Raw genomic sequence first — 19,435 nt, forward strand, 5'->3', positions numbered from 1 at the left:
GGGGTCACCTACCAGGTGCAGCTACAGCCAAGGGAGAGGCTCACGTGCAGCACCCAGTCCCCAGGAAGCGAACCACACTGCAGCGTCCAGGAGACAGGGCTCCATGAAGAAACAAACCAGCAGAAACGCTCAGGTGCTCGCCAAGCTTACACGTCGGAGCACTCAACGCCAGCCACCCTCCCCAGTGCCTGCCTCACGTACCAGGAGCAAGGAACAGCGATGACAGGGAGGGAAACCAGCCAAGAGTGTCCAAATTCGAGCTTTGATGCCAAGGGTCCCAGGACACACCCCTTTATCTTTGAATCTCCCTCCCCGAAGCTGGATCCAACGTCAGAACTAGTAATTACCTCTCCTGGCTGCTTCCCCCAGACTAGGCTGTAAGCCCCTCCTCCAGGAAAGGGACTGGATCCTGTTTGTGTCAGACCAGTAATTAATAGGCTTTCAAATGGAAAACAGCCTGAAATTCTCCATTAAGACTAGATGAGATCTAATTTTTAGACACTTGTCGTATCAAACCAACAGAAAAGGTCACTGGGGTAGGAACACGAACCCCTCCCAGTACACATGGGCACACACACATTCCACTAGGAACAAAAGCCCTTGAGACTGCCACCAAGGTGACGGCCACACGTGGCCCCAGCCTGCACAGCTCAGTCTAAAACAGGGATTGGCAAACACGAGTCAGGGCCCCAGCCAATGGCCTGTTTTGTAAGGCCCTCAAGCTGAAAATTATTTCTTTTTTTACATTTTTCATATTTGTTTTAAAGAAACAAAAAAATATGCAACAGGACAAGTAGCCTGCAAACTTTGCTGACTCTGGGTCTAAAAGGAAAAGCCTTAAACAAGCACTTTTGAAAAGTCTCCAGGTGGAAAATGTATGGGCAGCCTGAGAGGGCAGCCCTGAAGAGGCCCTACAGCTCCAGCAGGGGTCCAAGGAGGGGCCCCGGCAAAGGGATGGAGTCTCTTATTCATCCGTAGGAGACCATTCCATGGGTTATAACTGGGATACTGAGGAACTCCTGGCACTCTTTACAAACTCGTGTGACCTGCTGAATAACAAAAACGTTGATGTCCTAACTCCCAGAACCCGTGAATATGTCCCCTTCTCAGGCAAACGTGTGATTAAATTAAGGATACTGAGCTGGGGAGATTATCCTGGATTATCTGGGTGGGCTCAAGATAATCACGAGGGTCCTCACAGGAGGGAGGCAGGAGGGTCAGACTCTAAGCGGGTGACAATAGGAGCACAGGCTGGAGGGGTGCTCTCTGAAGTTGGAAGGGGCCACGAGCAGAGGGATGCAGGCCGCCTCGAGAAACTGGAAAAGGCCAGGGAACGGATTCTCCCGCAGAGCGTCCCCGAGAAGGAGCACAACCCAGGTGACACCTCGATTTCAGCTCAGCAAGATTCATTTCAGACTTCTGACCTCCAGAACTCAGAGAGAACACACCTGTGCTGTTTTCAGCCACTAGATTTGTGGTAATTTGTCACAGCGACAACAGGAAACGACTACAATCGTTTATTCAACATGTTTTTACTAGGCAGGCACTGTCATGTGCCCAAGCCCTGAGCTGGGACTGGGATACAGCAGAGGATAACAAGCTCCACCCCACGTCCAGCCTACAGAGATGATGGGACTCACCCACGGTCACACAGCCGATTAATAAGAAGCAAGTTCCAGAATCTCTCACTTCAGCACAATGATGGAAAATGCTAACTTACAGCTACATCTCTGCTGTCCCTGACCACAACCTTCACCTGACCACTGAACCTACAAACACTTCTTCTGAACAAAGCCAGTGATGCCTCCTTCCCAGCCACACAACTTGCAGGACTACAGATGCCGCATCATTCATTTAAATCCAGATAACTAGTTCTTTACTAAATTAAAAACCAAACCAACAAAGAAACAAAAATTATTCACCAGACATTCTGGGCCATCAAATTGCTACATTAAATCTTAACATGCTTGATTTTTTAAAAATTTATTTATTGTATTTATTTATTTTTGGCTGCGTTGGGTCTCTGCTGCTGCATGCGGGCTCTCTCTAGTTGCAGCGAGCAGGGGCTACTCTTCGTCATGGTGCGCGGGCTTCTCACTGTGGTGGCTTCTTTTGTTGCAGAGCATGGGCTCTAGGTGCGTGGGCTTCAGTAGTTGTGGCACATGGGCTCAGCAGCTGTGGCTCACGGGCTCCAGAGTGCAGGCTCAGTAGTCGTGGCACACAGGCTTAGTTGCTCTGCGGCATGTGGGATCTTCCTGGACCAGGGCTCGAACCCGTGTCCCCTGCACTGGCAGGTGGATTCTTAACCACTGAGCCACCAGGGAAGCCCAACATGCTTGATTTTTAAAAATCAAATGTCTTATAATTCTGAAACGTGACCAGAGAAATTCTTGTTTCTATAGATACTACTAAAAAGTCTTCTTAAAATCTGTTAATCCATGGAAATGTAAACTGGTGTAGCCACTATGGAAGACTGTATCGAGATTCCTCAAAAATTAAGAACAGAACTACCATATGAACTGGCAATCTCACTTCTGGAAATTTATGCCAAGAATATGAAAATACTAATTTGAAGAGCTACATGCACCCCTATGTTCACTGCAGCATTATTTACAATAGCCTAATGGATGAGTGAATAAAGAAGATGTGGTATATACACACAATGGAATACTACTCAGCCATAAAAAAAGATGAAACTTTGCCATTTGTGACAACATGGATGAACCTTGAGGGTATTATGCTAAGTGAAATAAGTCAGACGTAGAAAGACAAATACTGTATGATTTCAACACATGTATGGAATATAAAAAACCAAACCAACAAACAAAAAAATAAATGAACAGACCAAAGCAAACAAAAACACATAGATACAGAGAACAGAGCAGTGGTTAGCAGAAACGGAGGGGTGGGGAGAGGGCGAAATGGGCAAAGGGGATCAACGTATGGTGACGGACAGAGAATAAATTTTTGGTGGTGAGCACGCACTGGGGCATACAGAAGTAGCAATATAAGGTTGTACACATGAAACATATGTTATAAACCAATGTTACCTCAATAAAAAATAAATCTTAAAAAAAAAGCCTGTCAGTCCAAACTTCTGCCAGTTCACTGATACAAACCGATCTTTCTCTGATTCTGTACTTCCTGGGCCCATGGGCGGAGGTTAGGGTAGACACAGAGCTCTCAGTGGGTCTTCCTGGTGACACCACGCTTCTCCAAACTGACCAGTCCCCACACTCACACTCAGGGAGCACTAGGAGACCAGAGCCTGACCGTACCCCCACTTTCCACACCCCGGAAAACAATAAAGAAAACCCTGGCCAAGGGGAACTAAGAGGTATTAGTTGGTCAACAACTGTTGCTTGAACTATGTCCTCTAAATAAATTCAGCCATTCAGCAAACACTTATTGAGCACCTACTATGTTTAGGGAATATGCTTTCTATTCCTTTTGACAAGAGTCCCTTGGTGAAGCCAAAACAGGGAACACACTGGACTAACGTCTGCAACTAAACCCATACATGCACTTTTTGGAGGGACCCTTCTCCCACTTTTTAACCAAGTTTTGCACCTGCTGGGCACAGTACTGGACTCTCCAGACCTCAGTTTCCCCACCTACAGAACTGAGGGGCAAGACAAGATTTCACAAATGCCAGCAGGTTCTAAAATCAAACATGTCAATGTTAATAACACACAGCCATGGAATTACACGATTTATTGTCAAAGCAGCCATGTCTTACCACACATCGGGACTGGATTCTGTATTCCTATAGAAATCTGGGGTGCTAACAGGCAACGCTACCGAGCCACCACTGCTACGGAGACACCACCTGTGGGGAGGGGGCCTGATACTTGTTCACTGCAATGCTCCACAGTCAGACTGCACAGATGGACATCCTTCAGCCCAATTCTCTCTTAGAGCAGGGTGGGCAAATCACAGTCAGCCTAAAGAATGCGCACGAGGCCACACATGTTCCACAAAGCAACAACTTATTTACTACCTGGCCCTTTACAAAGCAAGATTACAGACGCCAGCCTCAGGGCATGCAAGGGTTCATTTATTAAGCCAGATTTCACTGGACACAAATCCAAAATACAAATAAAAACACTCTGGTTTCCCCAACGGTATGAAGGTTATGTATCTCCTCCAGCGAATCGGTGTCAAGTTTGGGGCCCAGCTCTGCTCCACACCCATCTGGCTACTCTGCTTGCCCCTCGGTTTTCATAAACATCACCAGTCTCACTCACTCACTCACTCACTCCCTCACTCACACACACACACACACACACACACACACACACACACACACACACACACTCACTCCACTAGCCTGTCAGATAACAGAGAGACTTGCAGGCAAACATGTGGGTGTGAGTCATGAAGCTGGGGAGGCAGGGAACACGCTTCTGGGTGGGTCAGAGGCGTGTCCATTCCAGCCTGCCTCGTGCCTGGATCCAGACGAACCAGCTGAGACACCGGGTTCTGCAGGCAGCACAGACCAAGCCTGGAGCACAGCCACGGCTTTCACGCTGCTTGCTCTTCCTTTTCTAGGCAACAGAATTCATTTGTTTTTTTTTTTCCCTAAACAAGATCTAATGTGGAACCTCAGTATTACATATAAAACAGCTACAAGCCAAGGGAGTGCCGTCCGCCAGTCCTGCCCCCACTGCTGGAAGCCTGCCTTCCCACGCAGCCACCTGAGGCCCCGGCTGGGCGCCGAGGCATGTGAAAACGGCTCGCCTACAAGAAACAGAGGAAAGAAGGACCCCAAATCCGTGTGAAGACAGCTTTGGGGAACGAAGAAAAGGACATTTTAACACAATTCCAGGTCTGCCCATTTTGGCAAGTTACCTACGGAAGTGCTGAGAGAGGCCCAGGCTCTGCTGGAGCGACACAACCAGAAAGATTCACCAACAAAGGCAACTTAGTCACCAGGCCCCAAGCCTCCAGACGGTAGGCCCAGCCGTCCAGCAGGTCACCAGACGCCTGCTCTCGGTCCACCAGAGGGAGGACCTCCCGCCCTCCAGCTTATCAAAAGCCATTTCCGAGTAACAGGATTCATTTCACTCCCACTTGGGTACCAGCCAGCGGCAGACGCCCGCCCAGCCGGGGACTCCCGGGGGAAGCGCTCCAGCTCCAAGCTCAAGGCAGGCCGGCATCCTGCTGACACTCACTGCCCTCCATCCTCTAGAGGACACTACTGTCATCAGCCTGCTTTACAGAGGGGGACACTAAGGTGAGGTCAGGGCAGAGAAGTCCCTGCCCAGGGTCACAGGCTGGAGCCCAGGCAGGAACACCAGGCCACAGAGGGGCCCTGACGCCAGGCTGCTGAGGCTCTGTCTATGGGAGGGCGAGTGCACTGGTTCTGACATGGGGCGGCGCCAGCTCAAGGCTGCCTTCTGGGCGACTGCACGGATGACTGGACCGGACAAGCCGTTCAAAGATGAACACTTTATACACGCCAGTGCTGCCCACAGCCAGATTTACATCGGGGCAAACCCAGGCTTTTCACAGGTCTCCCTGAGTCCGGTAACATTTGGTCACATCCCCTGCTTTCCTAAGCAGTCCTCAGTCCTCAGGACACCTGGAGCCATCACCACCGACAATGAAGGACCCAATGCGAGCTCCAGCCCGGACCCCACCTGCTCAGAGCGGAGGTGGTCGGTCACCGGGGAAGACCCACAAGCTACAGAAACAGCACGTTCGGACTAAGCGCCACTGGCTCGAGACACAAGCAGAAGCCCCCAACCGGGGTGTGGACAAAGGAAAGCATAATCCAACAGGAAGGGGAGCTGAGAGCAGCCCGGGTAAACAGGTCAGGAGACAAGCACGGGGGCCAGTAGAGGACCTGGTCGTCACACAGTATGCTTGTCCAGTCTCACTCAGAACATAAAGAACCATCCCCCACAAAATCCGGGTACAGGATGAATAAACAATTCCAACCTTCTCCAACACGTCAATGTCTGCCAAAAAACATAAAAAACCTTCAACATGGGGGAGGCGCTACATCACCTAGTTCAAGTTGTCAGATGTGTGCGGCCGGCTCTCCAGAGCTACTAGCTGCTGGGGGTGTGGACGCCACGAGACCCCAGCCCGCCCTCCAGAGCAGGCTCCAGAGGGCAGCATCTGCATCACCGCCACTCAACCGCCCAGCGTTGCTGCAACCACAGACATAAACAAAGCAGCAGAGCTGGGTTCCAATAAAACTTTATTTACAACAACAGGAGGGGGGCTGGATTTGGGGCTGCAGTTGGCTGACTCCTAGTCTAAACGGAGAATCAGATGTGGAAAAGAATACATCACAGTAAAATGGATTCAACAAAAAGGGGTTCACATATCCCCCAGGACTACGCCCCAGGACGAGGCAGGAGTGGGGGGCGGGGATGGGGAATCCCACCTGGGTCTGCAGGGAAGCTTCTGCTTCCTCACTCAGCCACAGCATGACCAACTCCACACCTCCAGCTTCCAGGGGCTCCCTACAGGGCCCCAATCAGAAAACCAGGGCGGCCCACCAGAAGCACAGGGCCCCACACCTCTCCAGCCCCTAGGAGGCAGGAGCTGGCCCACCTGCAAAGCTGGAGCCTGGGCCCAGGCATCCCACCTGCAGGAGCCCAGGCAGGTGAGGTTTCTGCGGGACAGGCCAGCACAAACCTCTCCAAGAACAAGCTGCCTGCAAAATAAAGGCCTGAGGGACCAACAAAGGGCTGGGGTTAAAGGAGACTGGAGCCACCACCCGAAGAGGCCCACACCTCTGAGGGAACAGCAACACCTTAGGAACTTACAGCAATTAAAACTAGAAGGGCGGAGCTGCAGGGGCCAGAGCACTTCCCCGTCCCCAGCTCTCATGCACACTTCAGGGGCTGCAAGCCCCACCCCTGCTTCCCTGAGCCTCAGTCAGAGCCAGCACTCCCCGCCCTGCCCTAAACCCTTCCACCAGAGCCAAACCAGGTCACAAGCACCTGCTCAGACACCTCCAACCTCATCCCACTGCTCCGGGGTCAAATCCAAACCCTCTAGGCCAAGGGTCCCCAACCCCTGGGCCGCGAACTAGAACCAGACCGCACAGCAGGAGGTGAGCAAAGCTTCATCGGCCGCTCCCCCAGCACTGGCATCACTGCCTGAGCCGCCCCCCCTCACCCCACCCCCCAGACCCCATCCATGGGAAAACTGTCTTCCATGAAACCGGTCCTTGGTACCAGAAAGGTTGGGGACCGCTGCTCTAAGCCAACACACGGCCCCAAACCACCACCCAGTCTCATCCCACCCCATCCCCTGCCACTTTCATGTCTCCAAAACAGGGGTTTGCATCTTGCCTCCACACTCGCCTGTTTCCCTGTTGCCTTAACGGAGATGAATATACTGTTACCCACCTCACAGGTCTGACATCAGGAATAAATGAAAGAACGAACACAACACACGCGACCCAGTTCTCGCTCGCCTTCAGGCAACTACCCTGGCTCCGCCCCACCATCAGCCCTGCAACACTATTTCACCCTTCCAGACTCCTACGCGACCAGCGAACCCTCCAACTTCCCACCTACCTCTGGGCTCCTGGGCTCCTGGGGCTCCTGGGGCTCCAGGAACCGGACCACACTTTGACGTCTCACAGCTTAAGGGCCCTGATGCAGAGAGCAGACGTTCAAAACCACGACTGAAAATTCACGGGTGTTTAGGATCTGCTTGTGGACCCCTTTAATTAATTCTCAGGAGACAGAGATGCACTCTAATGCTCAGAAAACCCTCGAGATCAACACTCCACTGTGACCACGTTTTACACAGCACTAAACTGCCCCCAGTCTCAAGGTTTCCCATTTGAGGGCAATAAGCAGGGATGTGCAATGCAACCACACGCTGGTGTTAGGACTGCCTGCCTTATGGAGGTGGATGATCCCGGTCCCGCTCATTCGTTCACCCATAACATTTTTAGAACAAAAGGAATACACACGCCTGATATAAAAAAACTGCAAAGCCTTAAAAAAATCAAAAGTGGTCACACCCATCAGCCAGCTCCCAGTCACACTGCTGGGTGTCTCTTCACCAGCACAAGTCACTTAAATTCAGGGGCCACCATGCCGCTACTCTAGTCTACTGTGGTTTTTTTCCTATTTCAAGAGTTCAGCAATGAAGGTCATAAAACACTACATAAATTCTAAACAGATTTGCTCTTTGTTTAAAAAACTTTTGAAAATGATTTTAAGGAAAGCTTAGAGAGTACTGCAGACAGGCCAAGCACAAGCACACGCAGGATGCTGTCCCGGCCAGCGGGGACTTTGTTTACACCCAAAACCTTCCCGTAGGAATGACGTCACCTGTAGCAGCTAGAATCTGGGCGCTAGAAGAGGGAGGACTACTTGGCAGGAAGTGCTTTTCGTTAGCCCAGGAGAAAGCATTCCTTCCACCTTCCCAAACCCCAGGTCCTCACAGATACATTCACTGCTGAAAAAACACAGGAGGGGAGAGAGAGAGAGAGAGAGACTGATCCCATCATCCACCAGGTAACAGCCACTGCTGCCTATGTGAACTCCCCGGCACAAGCCCTCCCCACAAGGATGAATTCCCTCCTCCAGGCAGTAGCTCTCTCTCCACACACACTGCCAGGACGGAAAGAGCCTGTGAGTCCAAATGCCACAGTGGGGACAGAAGCTCTACTTCGGAAGGCTGTTGCGGGAACTGGAGATAACGGCCCCGAGGTGTGATGAGAACTCGGCGACACGGACAAGGGATCCCTCAAAGAGGCCCTGTCACTCCCCCCCCCGCCCCGCCCCGCTACTCTCTGCTCCTTCAGGCTCCCTCCCTTCTCAAGAAAGCAGGGACAGAGAGCTCACTTTCTGAAAGGAGGCAGTGACCAACGACCAGACACCCCAACCCACCCTTTCTTCAGGGCCTCACAATACTCTGCAGCCTCTACAGCAAACGGTAGCTCTGGATGTTCTGACACAAAAAGACAACCACCGCTGATCACGTGGCAGCCAAGTGGTATAACTGACAGACACACACACAATTATGCAAACACATACGTACATAAATGTGACTGTGTACTTATCTACATGTGCACACACACCCCAGAAATGACCCTAATTCAGCTCCACTTGATTCACAGAAACTATCTAGAAAACAGGGATGTTCTGTTTAAACATGGCAGAAGGACCACAGGCATTTATAGCTCACCTTTCCAAAACCCTCTAAAATGACAACAGAGAGACCCCAAAGACAGGGACGATTTTGGCAGAGAACAGACATAAGTAGTGATAGATTTAGGAGATTATAGATCCTAGGAACTGAGGACCCCAGAGAGCTGGGAAGGTCCTAAGAGTAGTGAGTGCCCTGTAAGACTGCGGGGGGGGGGGGAACGGGGCGGGGTAAAGCTGGGAGCACTTGCAGAAAGCCTGCGTGTGCAAGAACCAGCCTCCACATCGCCTCCCTGCCCGCCCGCCCCCCCCCCCCAAAAATTAAACAAGAAAAGTCTAGACTTGAGATCACCAGGGTCAAAGGGGGCGGGGGTGAGGAAAGGAGCTAAAAAAAGAAGCTAAGTACAAACCTGAGGAGCAAACCAGAGGCGCCTGAGGCTCCCTCTGCTCTTGGCCCCCCAGGAGAGTTGGTAGACAAACCAATTACCTACCTCCCTCCACACCCTTGGCAAAGAGGGAGCCTTCTCCTGAAAACCTACAGAGCAGACCTTGGGGCTGGAGAATAAAAGGGTGGATTCTCACCCACCCACCCCATTCCCAAGAGCCCCCTCTGACCCACCCACCCAGTTTCCAATCAGCTGTGTCTGAGACCTCAACTAAAAGACAGAAAGCAAATAAAAAAACTAGAGAACCTGGAGGGGGGCTTCCCTGGCGGCGCACTGGTTATGAATCCACCTGCCAATGCAGGGGACACGGGTTCGAGCGCTGGCCCAGGAAGATCCCACATGCCGCGGAGCAGCCAAGCCCGTGCGCCACAACTACTGAGCACATGCGCCTAGAGCCCACGCTCCACAACAAGAGAAGCCACCTCAATGAGAAGCCTGCACACCACAACGAAGAGTAGCCCCTGCTCGCCGCAACTAGAGAAAGCCCGCATGCAGCAACGAAGACCCAACGCAGCCAAAAATAAATAAATAAAAAATAAAATAAATAAATTTATTTTTTAAAAAAAGAGAGAGACAGGGAGGGGTCAGCTTTGAGTCGTGGAAGGACACCTCTTCCTCTGAGGTGCAGAAAAGCAGACGCTCTGGGGGATAAGGGATTGTTTATGGTGCTAGGTAATTTGATCTCTACTTCTTTGGAGTTCTGGTGGCAGAATGAGAGGTAAGTGGCTGAGAAGAAAGAGAAAGGAAGGGCCGGGCCCCAGGACACCAGAGAAGGTTGGAGAATCAGCACTAGGGAATGGCATCTAGTGTCATAAGAGGTGACTCTGGGGTCAGCCAAGCCTGCTGGGGTGCTGATGGGGCAGCTGGGCTTAGCTGCGTGGGTCTGTAAGACCCTGTTCTTCCAGCTGGGGGACGCAATGAAGTGAGCAGAGGCGGGGGCTGCCCAGGATTGGAGAAGTGAGAAACGTGGGAGAAGTTCCAGGGGAGAGCGCGTCAGCTGTGACGTCCAAGGTCCTGGCCTCCAAGGAGGAAAGTAAGACTTGGGCAGAGCGGTAGGCTTTGAAGAGGGAGGCCACCTGTCAGGGAAGTCAGGAAGACGCTGCGAGGCAGGTGGAGCAGGACTGAGTGGGAAAAGGCAGGGGATGCAGCAGATCTGAACCATGAGGATATGTAAAGTATCCTGCACTGTATAATACAGTCGCCACTAGCTTTGTGGGGCTTTATGTATGTAGTGAGTCCAAAATGAGCCATGTTGTAAGTGTAATACACACTGGCACAGGGACCTGCACAGAGAGGCCTCAGTGACTGGGTGTGTGTGTGTGTGTGTGTGTGTGTGTGTGTGTGTGTGAACTGATGAGTGGACAAGTAAATTCATGAATGAACGAGTGAATGGGTGAATGAGGATTATATATAGTGTTCGAGGACGTGAGTCAGTTTCTTCTAAATTGTTGAGGATCATATGCAAGTACACGAATGAAAGGGAAGAGGGAGTTAGAATTGAGGAGAGCTCACTAAGACTTTGAGGTAGGAATCTCAAAGAACATTTTATGGAACCTAACTTAATATAAAGACCCAAGACCCTAGACCCTTGCCTCATGCCTCTTTTTTTTTCTTTTCAAAAAGTACTCCCAAAGCACTTTAATATATGCCAGGGACTGTCCTAGGCATTTTGCACATCACATCACCCTGTGAGGTAGGCGCTCTTATTGTCCCCCTTTTACAGAGAAGGTAACTAAGGCACAGAGATATCAATAGCTTTCCCAGGATTACCCAGTAAGTGATGGAACTGGTATTTGAACCAGGCCATCTGTCCCCAGTGTCCAGACCCCTAACTGCTACACCATCCTGTCTCTCACCCCGTCATCTCGCCTTATCGCCAATCTTCTCTCCAACAGAGATGCAGGTTCCTTTTTCTCTCCCATTACTCAGCTCTCTTCCACCCCCAGCTCCTCAGAACTTGTATTCCTGGAGAAAGTTCCCAATGAACCTTGCTTACTGGAAACAATTGTTAAGTAAACCCCCAACTTCCCCACAAATAAGACACAAACACACCACAGCTGCGTGGCCCAACACAACAGCCAAGTAACCCTGCCTTCCCTCCTACCACAACCCCACTCCCTTTGCCCGCATCCCTGAGCCTGGCTCACACTGCCTTCCCCCTCCCCAGCCCGGGAGGCTCCTCTCCCAGACCTGAGATTGGCCCTCCCCTGCCTTCCTAGGCAGACTCAAGGGAAATGAGTGATGGAGGAGTCTGAGGCTTCACAACTCTAAGTAAATGCGTTAACTGTCCGTCTAGCAGATGCCCGCAAGGTGACTACAGGGGTATAGAATAGGGGGCCTTCCAAACATCACCTTGGCCAGTGCCTGGGAGATGCCTCAATCTCACCCACCAGGGATTCCCTTCCAGTCTCTGCTTGGATCTCTCCAGTGACAGAGTAGCCCTGAATTTCCACCCACTGGGAGCCACTACCCAGGAGATGCCTTGATCCCACACATCAGGGACTCTTCCAGCCTCAGCCTGGATTCCTCCAGTGACAGAGTGGCTGTGAACTTCTCCCCACTGGGGGTAGCTGTAGCCCAGCATCTCCACCTTTAGGGCCAAACAAAGACTAAGAAGGAACCAACAGGCCATCTTCTTCTCTTTCTCTCTCATTAAATTGTGAATAATAATGCATTTACTTATTCTCCCACTTAAAAAGCCGTTTAAATCCTTTGAAGAATCTTGCAAGGTAGCTTGGCTAGACAGCAGGCAGGACAGTCCAGGGCCTCTGGGGGGGGGGCCAGGGTCTTCCACTTGCCTGCGTTTTGGTCCAGCATGTAGGCGTTTGGATTGATGGTGTAGTCCTTTGCCTGGACATCACTGGCTGTGGTGATACCTCCACATACAAACACCTTGTTGTCTCCAATGGGGCATACAGCATGGGACACATCCAGGGGGCAGCTGTTGGGCAAGAGAGGCACCAAGGCAGTTGTCTTGTTGGCCTTTATCTTCTGCAGGTTGATTTCCAGACTCTGCCAGTGGCTGTACACGCAGAGGATGTTGTCCTGATGAAAAGAGAGCAGGGGCCGGTGGTTGAACTCAGTGGGGAAGGTGATACACTGGACCACGTCCCCAGTGTCGGTGTCAAAGCAGTCCACCACCCCGACCCGGGCGATGTAGCCCTTCACCAAGCACCGCCCAGTGACAATGTACAGGTTCCGGTCACCCTTGGTGATCACGGCTGTGCCGTCCATAGGGACGCTCATCTTCCCTGCCAGGCACCAGGCCTTCTTGCACTCGTCATAGCGATAGATGTTAGAGACATACCTCCCTGGGGCAATGCTCCCACCCACTGAGTACACTGTCCCCCCGCAGGTCACCATGGTGTGGAAGACTAGCCCAATTGGCAGGTCGGGCAACTTGGTCCAGGAGTTGTCATCCATGTCATACCGCCAAGCCGTCTTCAGCCCTGAAATCTGCTCAGTGGTACCACCAGAGATGTAGATGTAGCGACCGGCAGAGGTGGCACTAAGTGCTGCTGCCCAATAGGGCATCTCTGAGAGCTTCAACCACAGGTTCTCCTGAACGATATAAGCAAACAGTCCATCGTTGAACTTGCCGTGGGCCTTTTGGCCACCTAGGATGACCACTGCATCAAGCAGGGCCCCTTTCCGCTGGTAGCTCAGCAGGCTGGTTGGCCTCTCCTGCCTGCGGTCCACAAGGACACTCTCAATCAGGGTTGTGTGGGCTGAGCTGCTCTCCATGCCCATCAGCTTGTTGCTGGCATGCATCAGCGTCTTGTTGGAGACAGCATTAAGATTGATGTAATCGAAGAACTTCTTGAAACACTTCTCCCGCTCATCCTTCCGGAAGTATACCCAATCGATGAGTGCATTGAGAGCCTGGTCCTCACTGAGCACATGCAAGTTTTCATCTCGGAGCAGGCGGCCGAAGATGACAGGTGGACAGTGCATGAAGTGCATGGAGGCCTCAGGACTGGCCCAGTAGTGGAAGTTGTCGCGAATGCCAGAGTAGGCCAAGTCTGATACCTCTTTGAGCTCAAACAACTCAGCCAAGAAGAGGTAGCGCAAGCAGTTGGCACGGTGGATGGACTTAATCAGGAAGTCACTGCAGTGAATTCGAAGGCGTGGTATGTTGAAATACTGGGCCCCACAAAGCAGCTCCTCCACATTCTTCTCTGAGATTACCACATTTCCGCTGTAGAAGTAGTCCAGGAGCTGGCCCACCGTGGTCGGACTCAGGTAGTTGGGGTCAATGGTGATAAAGAGCTCATCAGTGGTCTTCACGTCGTGGTTGGAGATGAGACTCTTCACCTGTGGAGAGACCGCAGCCAGCACATTGCGATGTGCAAAGAAGACATGGTGGTCCACAGTCAGGGCCATGTCCCAGTACTCTTTGTGTTTTCTCTGTTTGTTCAGGTTCTGCAGCACGAAACTGTTGTAGTTTTTCTCAGTGAACTCCAATTTCATGGTGCTTCTTGCTGGCTGAGGCAGAACAGCAGCAGGTACTGGAGAACAGATTTTCTCAGGCCTTTGGGATTCAGACTGATGGTTGTTTGCAGAGCAGTTGATCAGGGAGGAGTGGGGGTGGGAGAGAGGATGATGTCACAGAGTGGATGAGGTCATCACAATGCAGGCCCCCCAGAGGCCTTTCTCAGAGGCACAGGGCTTTTCTCCCCTCTGATGACCCTGAGTTGCCAAGGCCAGATGCCCTGCCAGGGCCTAGTGTCAGGGCCCAGAACTCAGGAGGAAACTCAGAGATGGGTCACACCTCCCACCTGGGACCTTCAACCTCAGTTCAGGGCTGCTTCTGGAATGTCAGAGCCAGTTTGGGCAGGGGTGGTGTGGAGAGGGTTAGGAAGGCCGGAAAGGAAGGCCAGAGGAAGTGAACTAGTCCTTTCCCAGGCAGACAGCAGCAGGGAGGCTGACCCACACCCAGCTTGGGGGAGGGGCATGCCTGTCTAAGGGAGAAACCCACCCCCCTTGCCAGTGACCACAAATAAGATACCTGGTTCCTTAGGGACAACACCTCACACAGGACCAACCAATCCGGAACCTGCCCACCTCTGGAGGTCTACTTTCTTGAACCAATAAATTTCCTTATTGTTTAACGCAGCTTAAGACAGTTGTTGTTATTTGACGCTCACACTCCCCAACTGATATACATACACGTAGGATCAAAGAAACAAGAGATCCAACACAGAGGGACAAGACCAGAGTGACAACCACAGGAAGCCCAAGATGGCAGCTGCACTACAGCAAGAGAGGAACTGTCCTGATGAGAGCAGGACAGAGGGTTCCAAGGGATAAACGGAACGGATGATCTAATGTATCTGGGCAATTATAAAACAGTATTTGTTGCATTTTATGGAAGCATTTGTAAAAAGTAGAAGATATAAGGTTCAAGACAGTTCAATTTGTCACTCTTTTCTATTTTGGTGGCGCCTTCTGTGTCCTATTTAAAGAATTTTGTCCTCTCCAAGACTGTACTTTCCTGTTTTCTTCTAGAAGCTCTCTTTTTCTCTTTCATGTTTAGCTCTATAATCTACCTAAAACTGATTCTGGATACGATTTGAGGTAGAAAATTCTTCCCTCCGCCCCCATACAGAGAATCCAATTTTCCCAGTACCTTTTTTTTTTTGAAAAGGCCACCTTTTCCATCTGTCTAGTGGCACCTTCGTCATAAATTAAGTGACCACTTATGTGCAGTCTGTTTCAAGATCTCTGTTCTATTCTATCAGTCTATTCGGCTATCCTGTGCCAACATTGTGCTGCCTTACTTATGGTAGCTTTTACGAAGTCCTGACGTCTAGTAATATGTCCTTTCAGCTTTGTTCTTCAAGGATGCTTTGATTATTCTTGGCCCCCTTTGCAATTTCATATAGTTTGTCAATTTCTAAACAACCAACAAGGAAAGAAAAGCCTGCTGGGATTCTGGTTGGAATTACATGGAATCTAGAGATCAGTGCAGGGAGAACTAACATCGTTACAACGCCAAGTGCAGGTGAGCTTGTGGAGGGAGGACACGGCTCCTGCGCTGCTGGTGGGTGTTGTGCCAATTGGTACCATTTCTGGAAGACAGGCAGCCATCCACTAAAGCTGAACATACGCCTCCCCTGTGACCTGGCAATTCCATTCCTAGGTATGAACCCAACAGAACACATACACACACGCATCGAAAGACATGTGTGAGAATGTTAATGGCAGCAGTATCCAGAATAGCTCAAAATGGTAACAAGCTAAAAGTCTATCGCGGCTAGAATGAATAAATATTATATTCACGTAACAAAATACTATTTAACAATGAGAAGGAACAGACAGATGGCAACTAGGCTTATCGTGATGATCATTTCGAAATGCACAGAAATAGTGAATCACTATACTGTGTACCAAGAACTAATACAGAGTTGTAGGTCAATTATACTCCAAAAACCAAGTAATTATGTAACTAAGTAACTAACTCATAGAAAAAGAGATCAGATGTGCGGTTACCAGAGGTGGAGGGAGGGGGAAGGGGAATTGGATGAAGGTGGTCAAAAGGTACAAACTTCCAGTCATAAGATAAATAAGTACCAGGGATGTGACGTGCAACATGGAAATATAATTAACACACTGTACGTTATATATGAAAGCTGTTAGAGAGGAAATCTGAAGAGTTCTCATCACTAGAAAAAAATTTTTTTTCTATTCCTTTAATTTTGTATCCATATATTCAATAAAATGATGTTCACTACACTTACTGTGGTAATCATTTCATAGTGTATGTAAGTCAAATCATTATGCTGTACAGCTTGTCAACTGTATCTCAATAAAACTGGAAAAAAAATAAATGAGAAGGAATAAACGCCACACAACTACATGGGTGAAACTCACAAATATATAACATTGAACGAAAGAAGCCAGACACAAAAAAGTGAGAAGCAGAACAAACACATGGGTCGGGAGACAATCCATAATGAAAATATAACTAGCATGAACCTATATTTGCAGAGCAATTTTAAAATGAAAAAAAGAGAACATTTTAAGTGGAAAACACAGCAATCGCTACACATTGATAGATCAAAGCCCACTCAAAACAGTAACAGAGACAGTAACAGATGATCTGATCAAGGGAGATCAGCAAACATGTTCAAAAAGTGACTACAAATGAGACATTAAGGAAAACCCCAAATTCTGAAAAGCAAAAATCTCTGACCACAGTGCAACAGAATAAGATATAATGAAGGCAGAAGAAAAAATAACCCTATCAGTTTGAAAACTTAAACCTCCATCTTAAAACACTTTTGACTCAAAGGGGAATTCAAAACCATAGCTGCAGAATACCTAGAAAATAGCACAGATGGAGAAAAGAACACTACACACCAAACTTTTGAAAGAGACAAATTTGTTCTCAGAGGAAATTTAATCATCTAAAAACTTAAAATTCCTAACAGAAAAGAATGAAATTAAGCATCTGATGAGGAGTCAGAAAAAAAGACACAACTGAACACAAAGGAAAGCAGAAACAATTCACAAAGAAAAAAGCCAAAAGTAATTTAATGAATACATCTGAATAAAGCTGAATTTTAAAACAGCAGTTCTCTGAAACAAGAAAAAAATAGATAAACCACAATGAGAGGGGAGGGGGAAGGGTAAGCTGTGACAAAGCGAAAGAGAGGCATGGACATATATATACACTACCAAACGTAAGGTAGATAGATAGTGGGAAGCAACCGCAGAGCACAGGGAGATCACAGGGAGATCAGCTCGGTGCTTTGTGACAGCCTGGAGGGGTGGGATGGGGAGGGTGGGAGGGAGGGAGATGCATGAGGGAAGGGATGTGGGAACAGATGTATATGTATGACTGATTCACTTTGTTATAAAGCAGAAACTAATAAAAACATATATTTAAAAAAAAAACACAATGAGAAAGGTATTTGTACCCTCGATTTACAGACAAGACACCAAGGCTCAGTGAGGTTAAATGACTAGCCCAAGGTCACTATCTTCAGGTTAGGGCATAGTAAAGCCTGAACTTGAACCCAGGTTAGTCTGACATCCAGGCACTGCTCCAGAAGTGTTGGCACTCAGTGGGCACTAGAGAAACACCTGCTACTGCGATTATGAGGTCCACGATAGCCACCAAAGGGCCCCGAGGCCCAGAATAAAATATCCACAGTAGGCCCAGGCTCTGGGTGTACCCCTGGGGCTGTGGTGAATGTGCAGGGCAAGTCTGGCCCAGGGTGCACCGCATCATAGGAACTCTACTCTTAACACAGGGTCCGGTGGGCCCAGCGTGTGCGTGGGCTCTGGGCTCCTCAGCCACAGGGGTCTGTCTTGAGTCTCCCTAAGCACAGCACTAGCCCGATGGTTCCAGTGACCAACGTCATCACTAGTGACCAACTTAAACTGCTACGGCTCCTTCCTTCATGAGCAGTGGGGTCAGTCCCTACCCACCTAGCTCACAGGCACACAGGCTTGAGCTGAAGCCTGAGACGACTCCAGCTAGAAATCTATTTGCAGTCTGCAAAGAGCTACTGGGCTATCTCACCTTTTGAATATGCAGTTAACTTATTAGCAAGTAGAAAAAAATTTTAAATAAAAAACTCAAAAAGGCAATTTCAATATACAGCCAGGGATGGACAGCTGGACAGATGTGCCACACACAGGCCTCCCTGCCCAGGGGCAAAATTTACCAAGGACATGGCAAATAAAAGAAACACATGACACATAGCTCTATTTCCGTTTTTCCTTCCTTTTCCACCTCCAAATAATGGTGAATTAGCAAGTGAGAAGCACTCTGCAAATGCCATCAAAATCTATGTTCTATGTGGGATCTTGGCTCCCTGACTAGGGATTGAGCCCACGCCTGCTGCGTTGGAAGCTGGAAGCACAGAGTCTTGACCACTGGACTACCAGGGAAGTTCCAGGAATATAACTTTTAAAGGAGAAGTTGTAAACCCCTTGGTTATATGAACTGGAGATTTTTAGTAAGAAGTCATGTATTTTAAATGACCTGAAGCTTTAAAGAAAGGAAGGAAGGAAGGAAGGAAGGAAGGAAGGAAGGAAAAGGGACTTCCTTGGTGGTGCAGTGGATGGGACTCCACGCTCCCAATGCAGGGGGCCCCAGGTTCGATCCCTGGTCGGGGAGCTAGATCCCACATGCATGCCGCCACTAAGAGTTTGCATGCCACAACTAAGGAGCGCACCAGCTGCAACTAAGACCCGGCACAACCAAATAAATAAATGAATAAATAAAATAAAATAAATATTTTTTAAAAATCTATGCTCTATATTATAAAATCTGATTTAGGAGAGAACAGAAATTGGAGACAGGATTTGTATTGGATTGTTCCTTCTAACCAGATCAACAAAGCAGTTTCTGAGGACCACTGACACATAAACAGACATGATTGAATTGGCTGGATTCCTGTGAATCATCAGGGTCCCAGCACCAGAAGCCAAGGCACTCGGGGTGGGTCTGAGTAAACAAGGAGCCGGGAGGAAGAGGAAGCTCTTGCCAGGAAAAAGCCAATAATGCACCAGCCCCTGGGCCTGGCCCATAGGCATGTCTCTTTCTTTAAACTTATGAGTTACCTCTGTAATTAGTTATCTCTGTAAGTAATAAGTGTTTCTAATACACATTCACTATAACAAATTCAAATGATATTAAAATATACAAAACTAGTCAATCCAACTCAAAAGGTAACCAATGTTAACTTGGTGGATATCCTCCACGCCTTTTTTCTCAGCCCATGTAAAACTATCAGCAATCTGTGGTCTTCAAGTTTTATTCTACAAATGTGGGTTGTTGCTACATTATGCTACAACTTGCTTTCTTTTATTAATACACCGTGGTCATCTGTTCAAGAAAACACATAC

The 19,435-nt window shown here is 49.2% G+C and overlaps 2 protein-coding genes across 22 annotated transcripts in view; both read right to left on the bottom strand.

The window, feature by feature from the left end:
- PRRC2B (proline rich coiled-coil 2B) overlaps positions 1–19,435 on the bottom strand; it is a 92,149-nt gene that overhangs the window by 61,237 nt on the left and 11,477 nt on the right. The window lies entirely within an intron of this gene.
- LOC309801392 (calicin) lies at positions 11,791–14,546 on the bottom strand. Its single transcript, XM_082616209.1, has one exon. It carries the CDS (start codon positions 14,042–14,044, stop codon positions 12,278–12,280), a length of 1,767 nt encoding a protein of 588 aa, XP_082472335.1. The 5' UTR covers positions 14,045–14,546; the 3' UTR covers positions 11,791–12,277.

This window comes from Mesoplodon mirus (genome assembly GCF_964341445.2).
Source record: "Mesoplodon mirus genome assembly, chromosome: 1".
Taxonomy (NCBI): Eukaryota; Metazoa; Chordata; class Mammalia; order Artiodactyla; family Ziphiidae; genus Mesoplodon; species Mesoplodon mirus.

Bases quoted from the DNA above. Each gene is read 5' to 3' on its own strand.
- LOC309801392 (XM_082616209.1), bottom strand. From the start codon at position 14,044: ATGAAATTGGAGTTCACTGAGAAAAACTACAACAGTTTCGTGCTGCAG.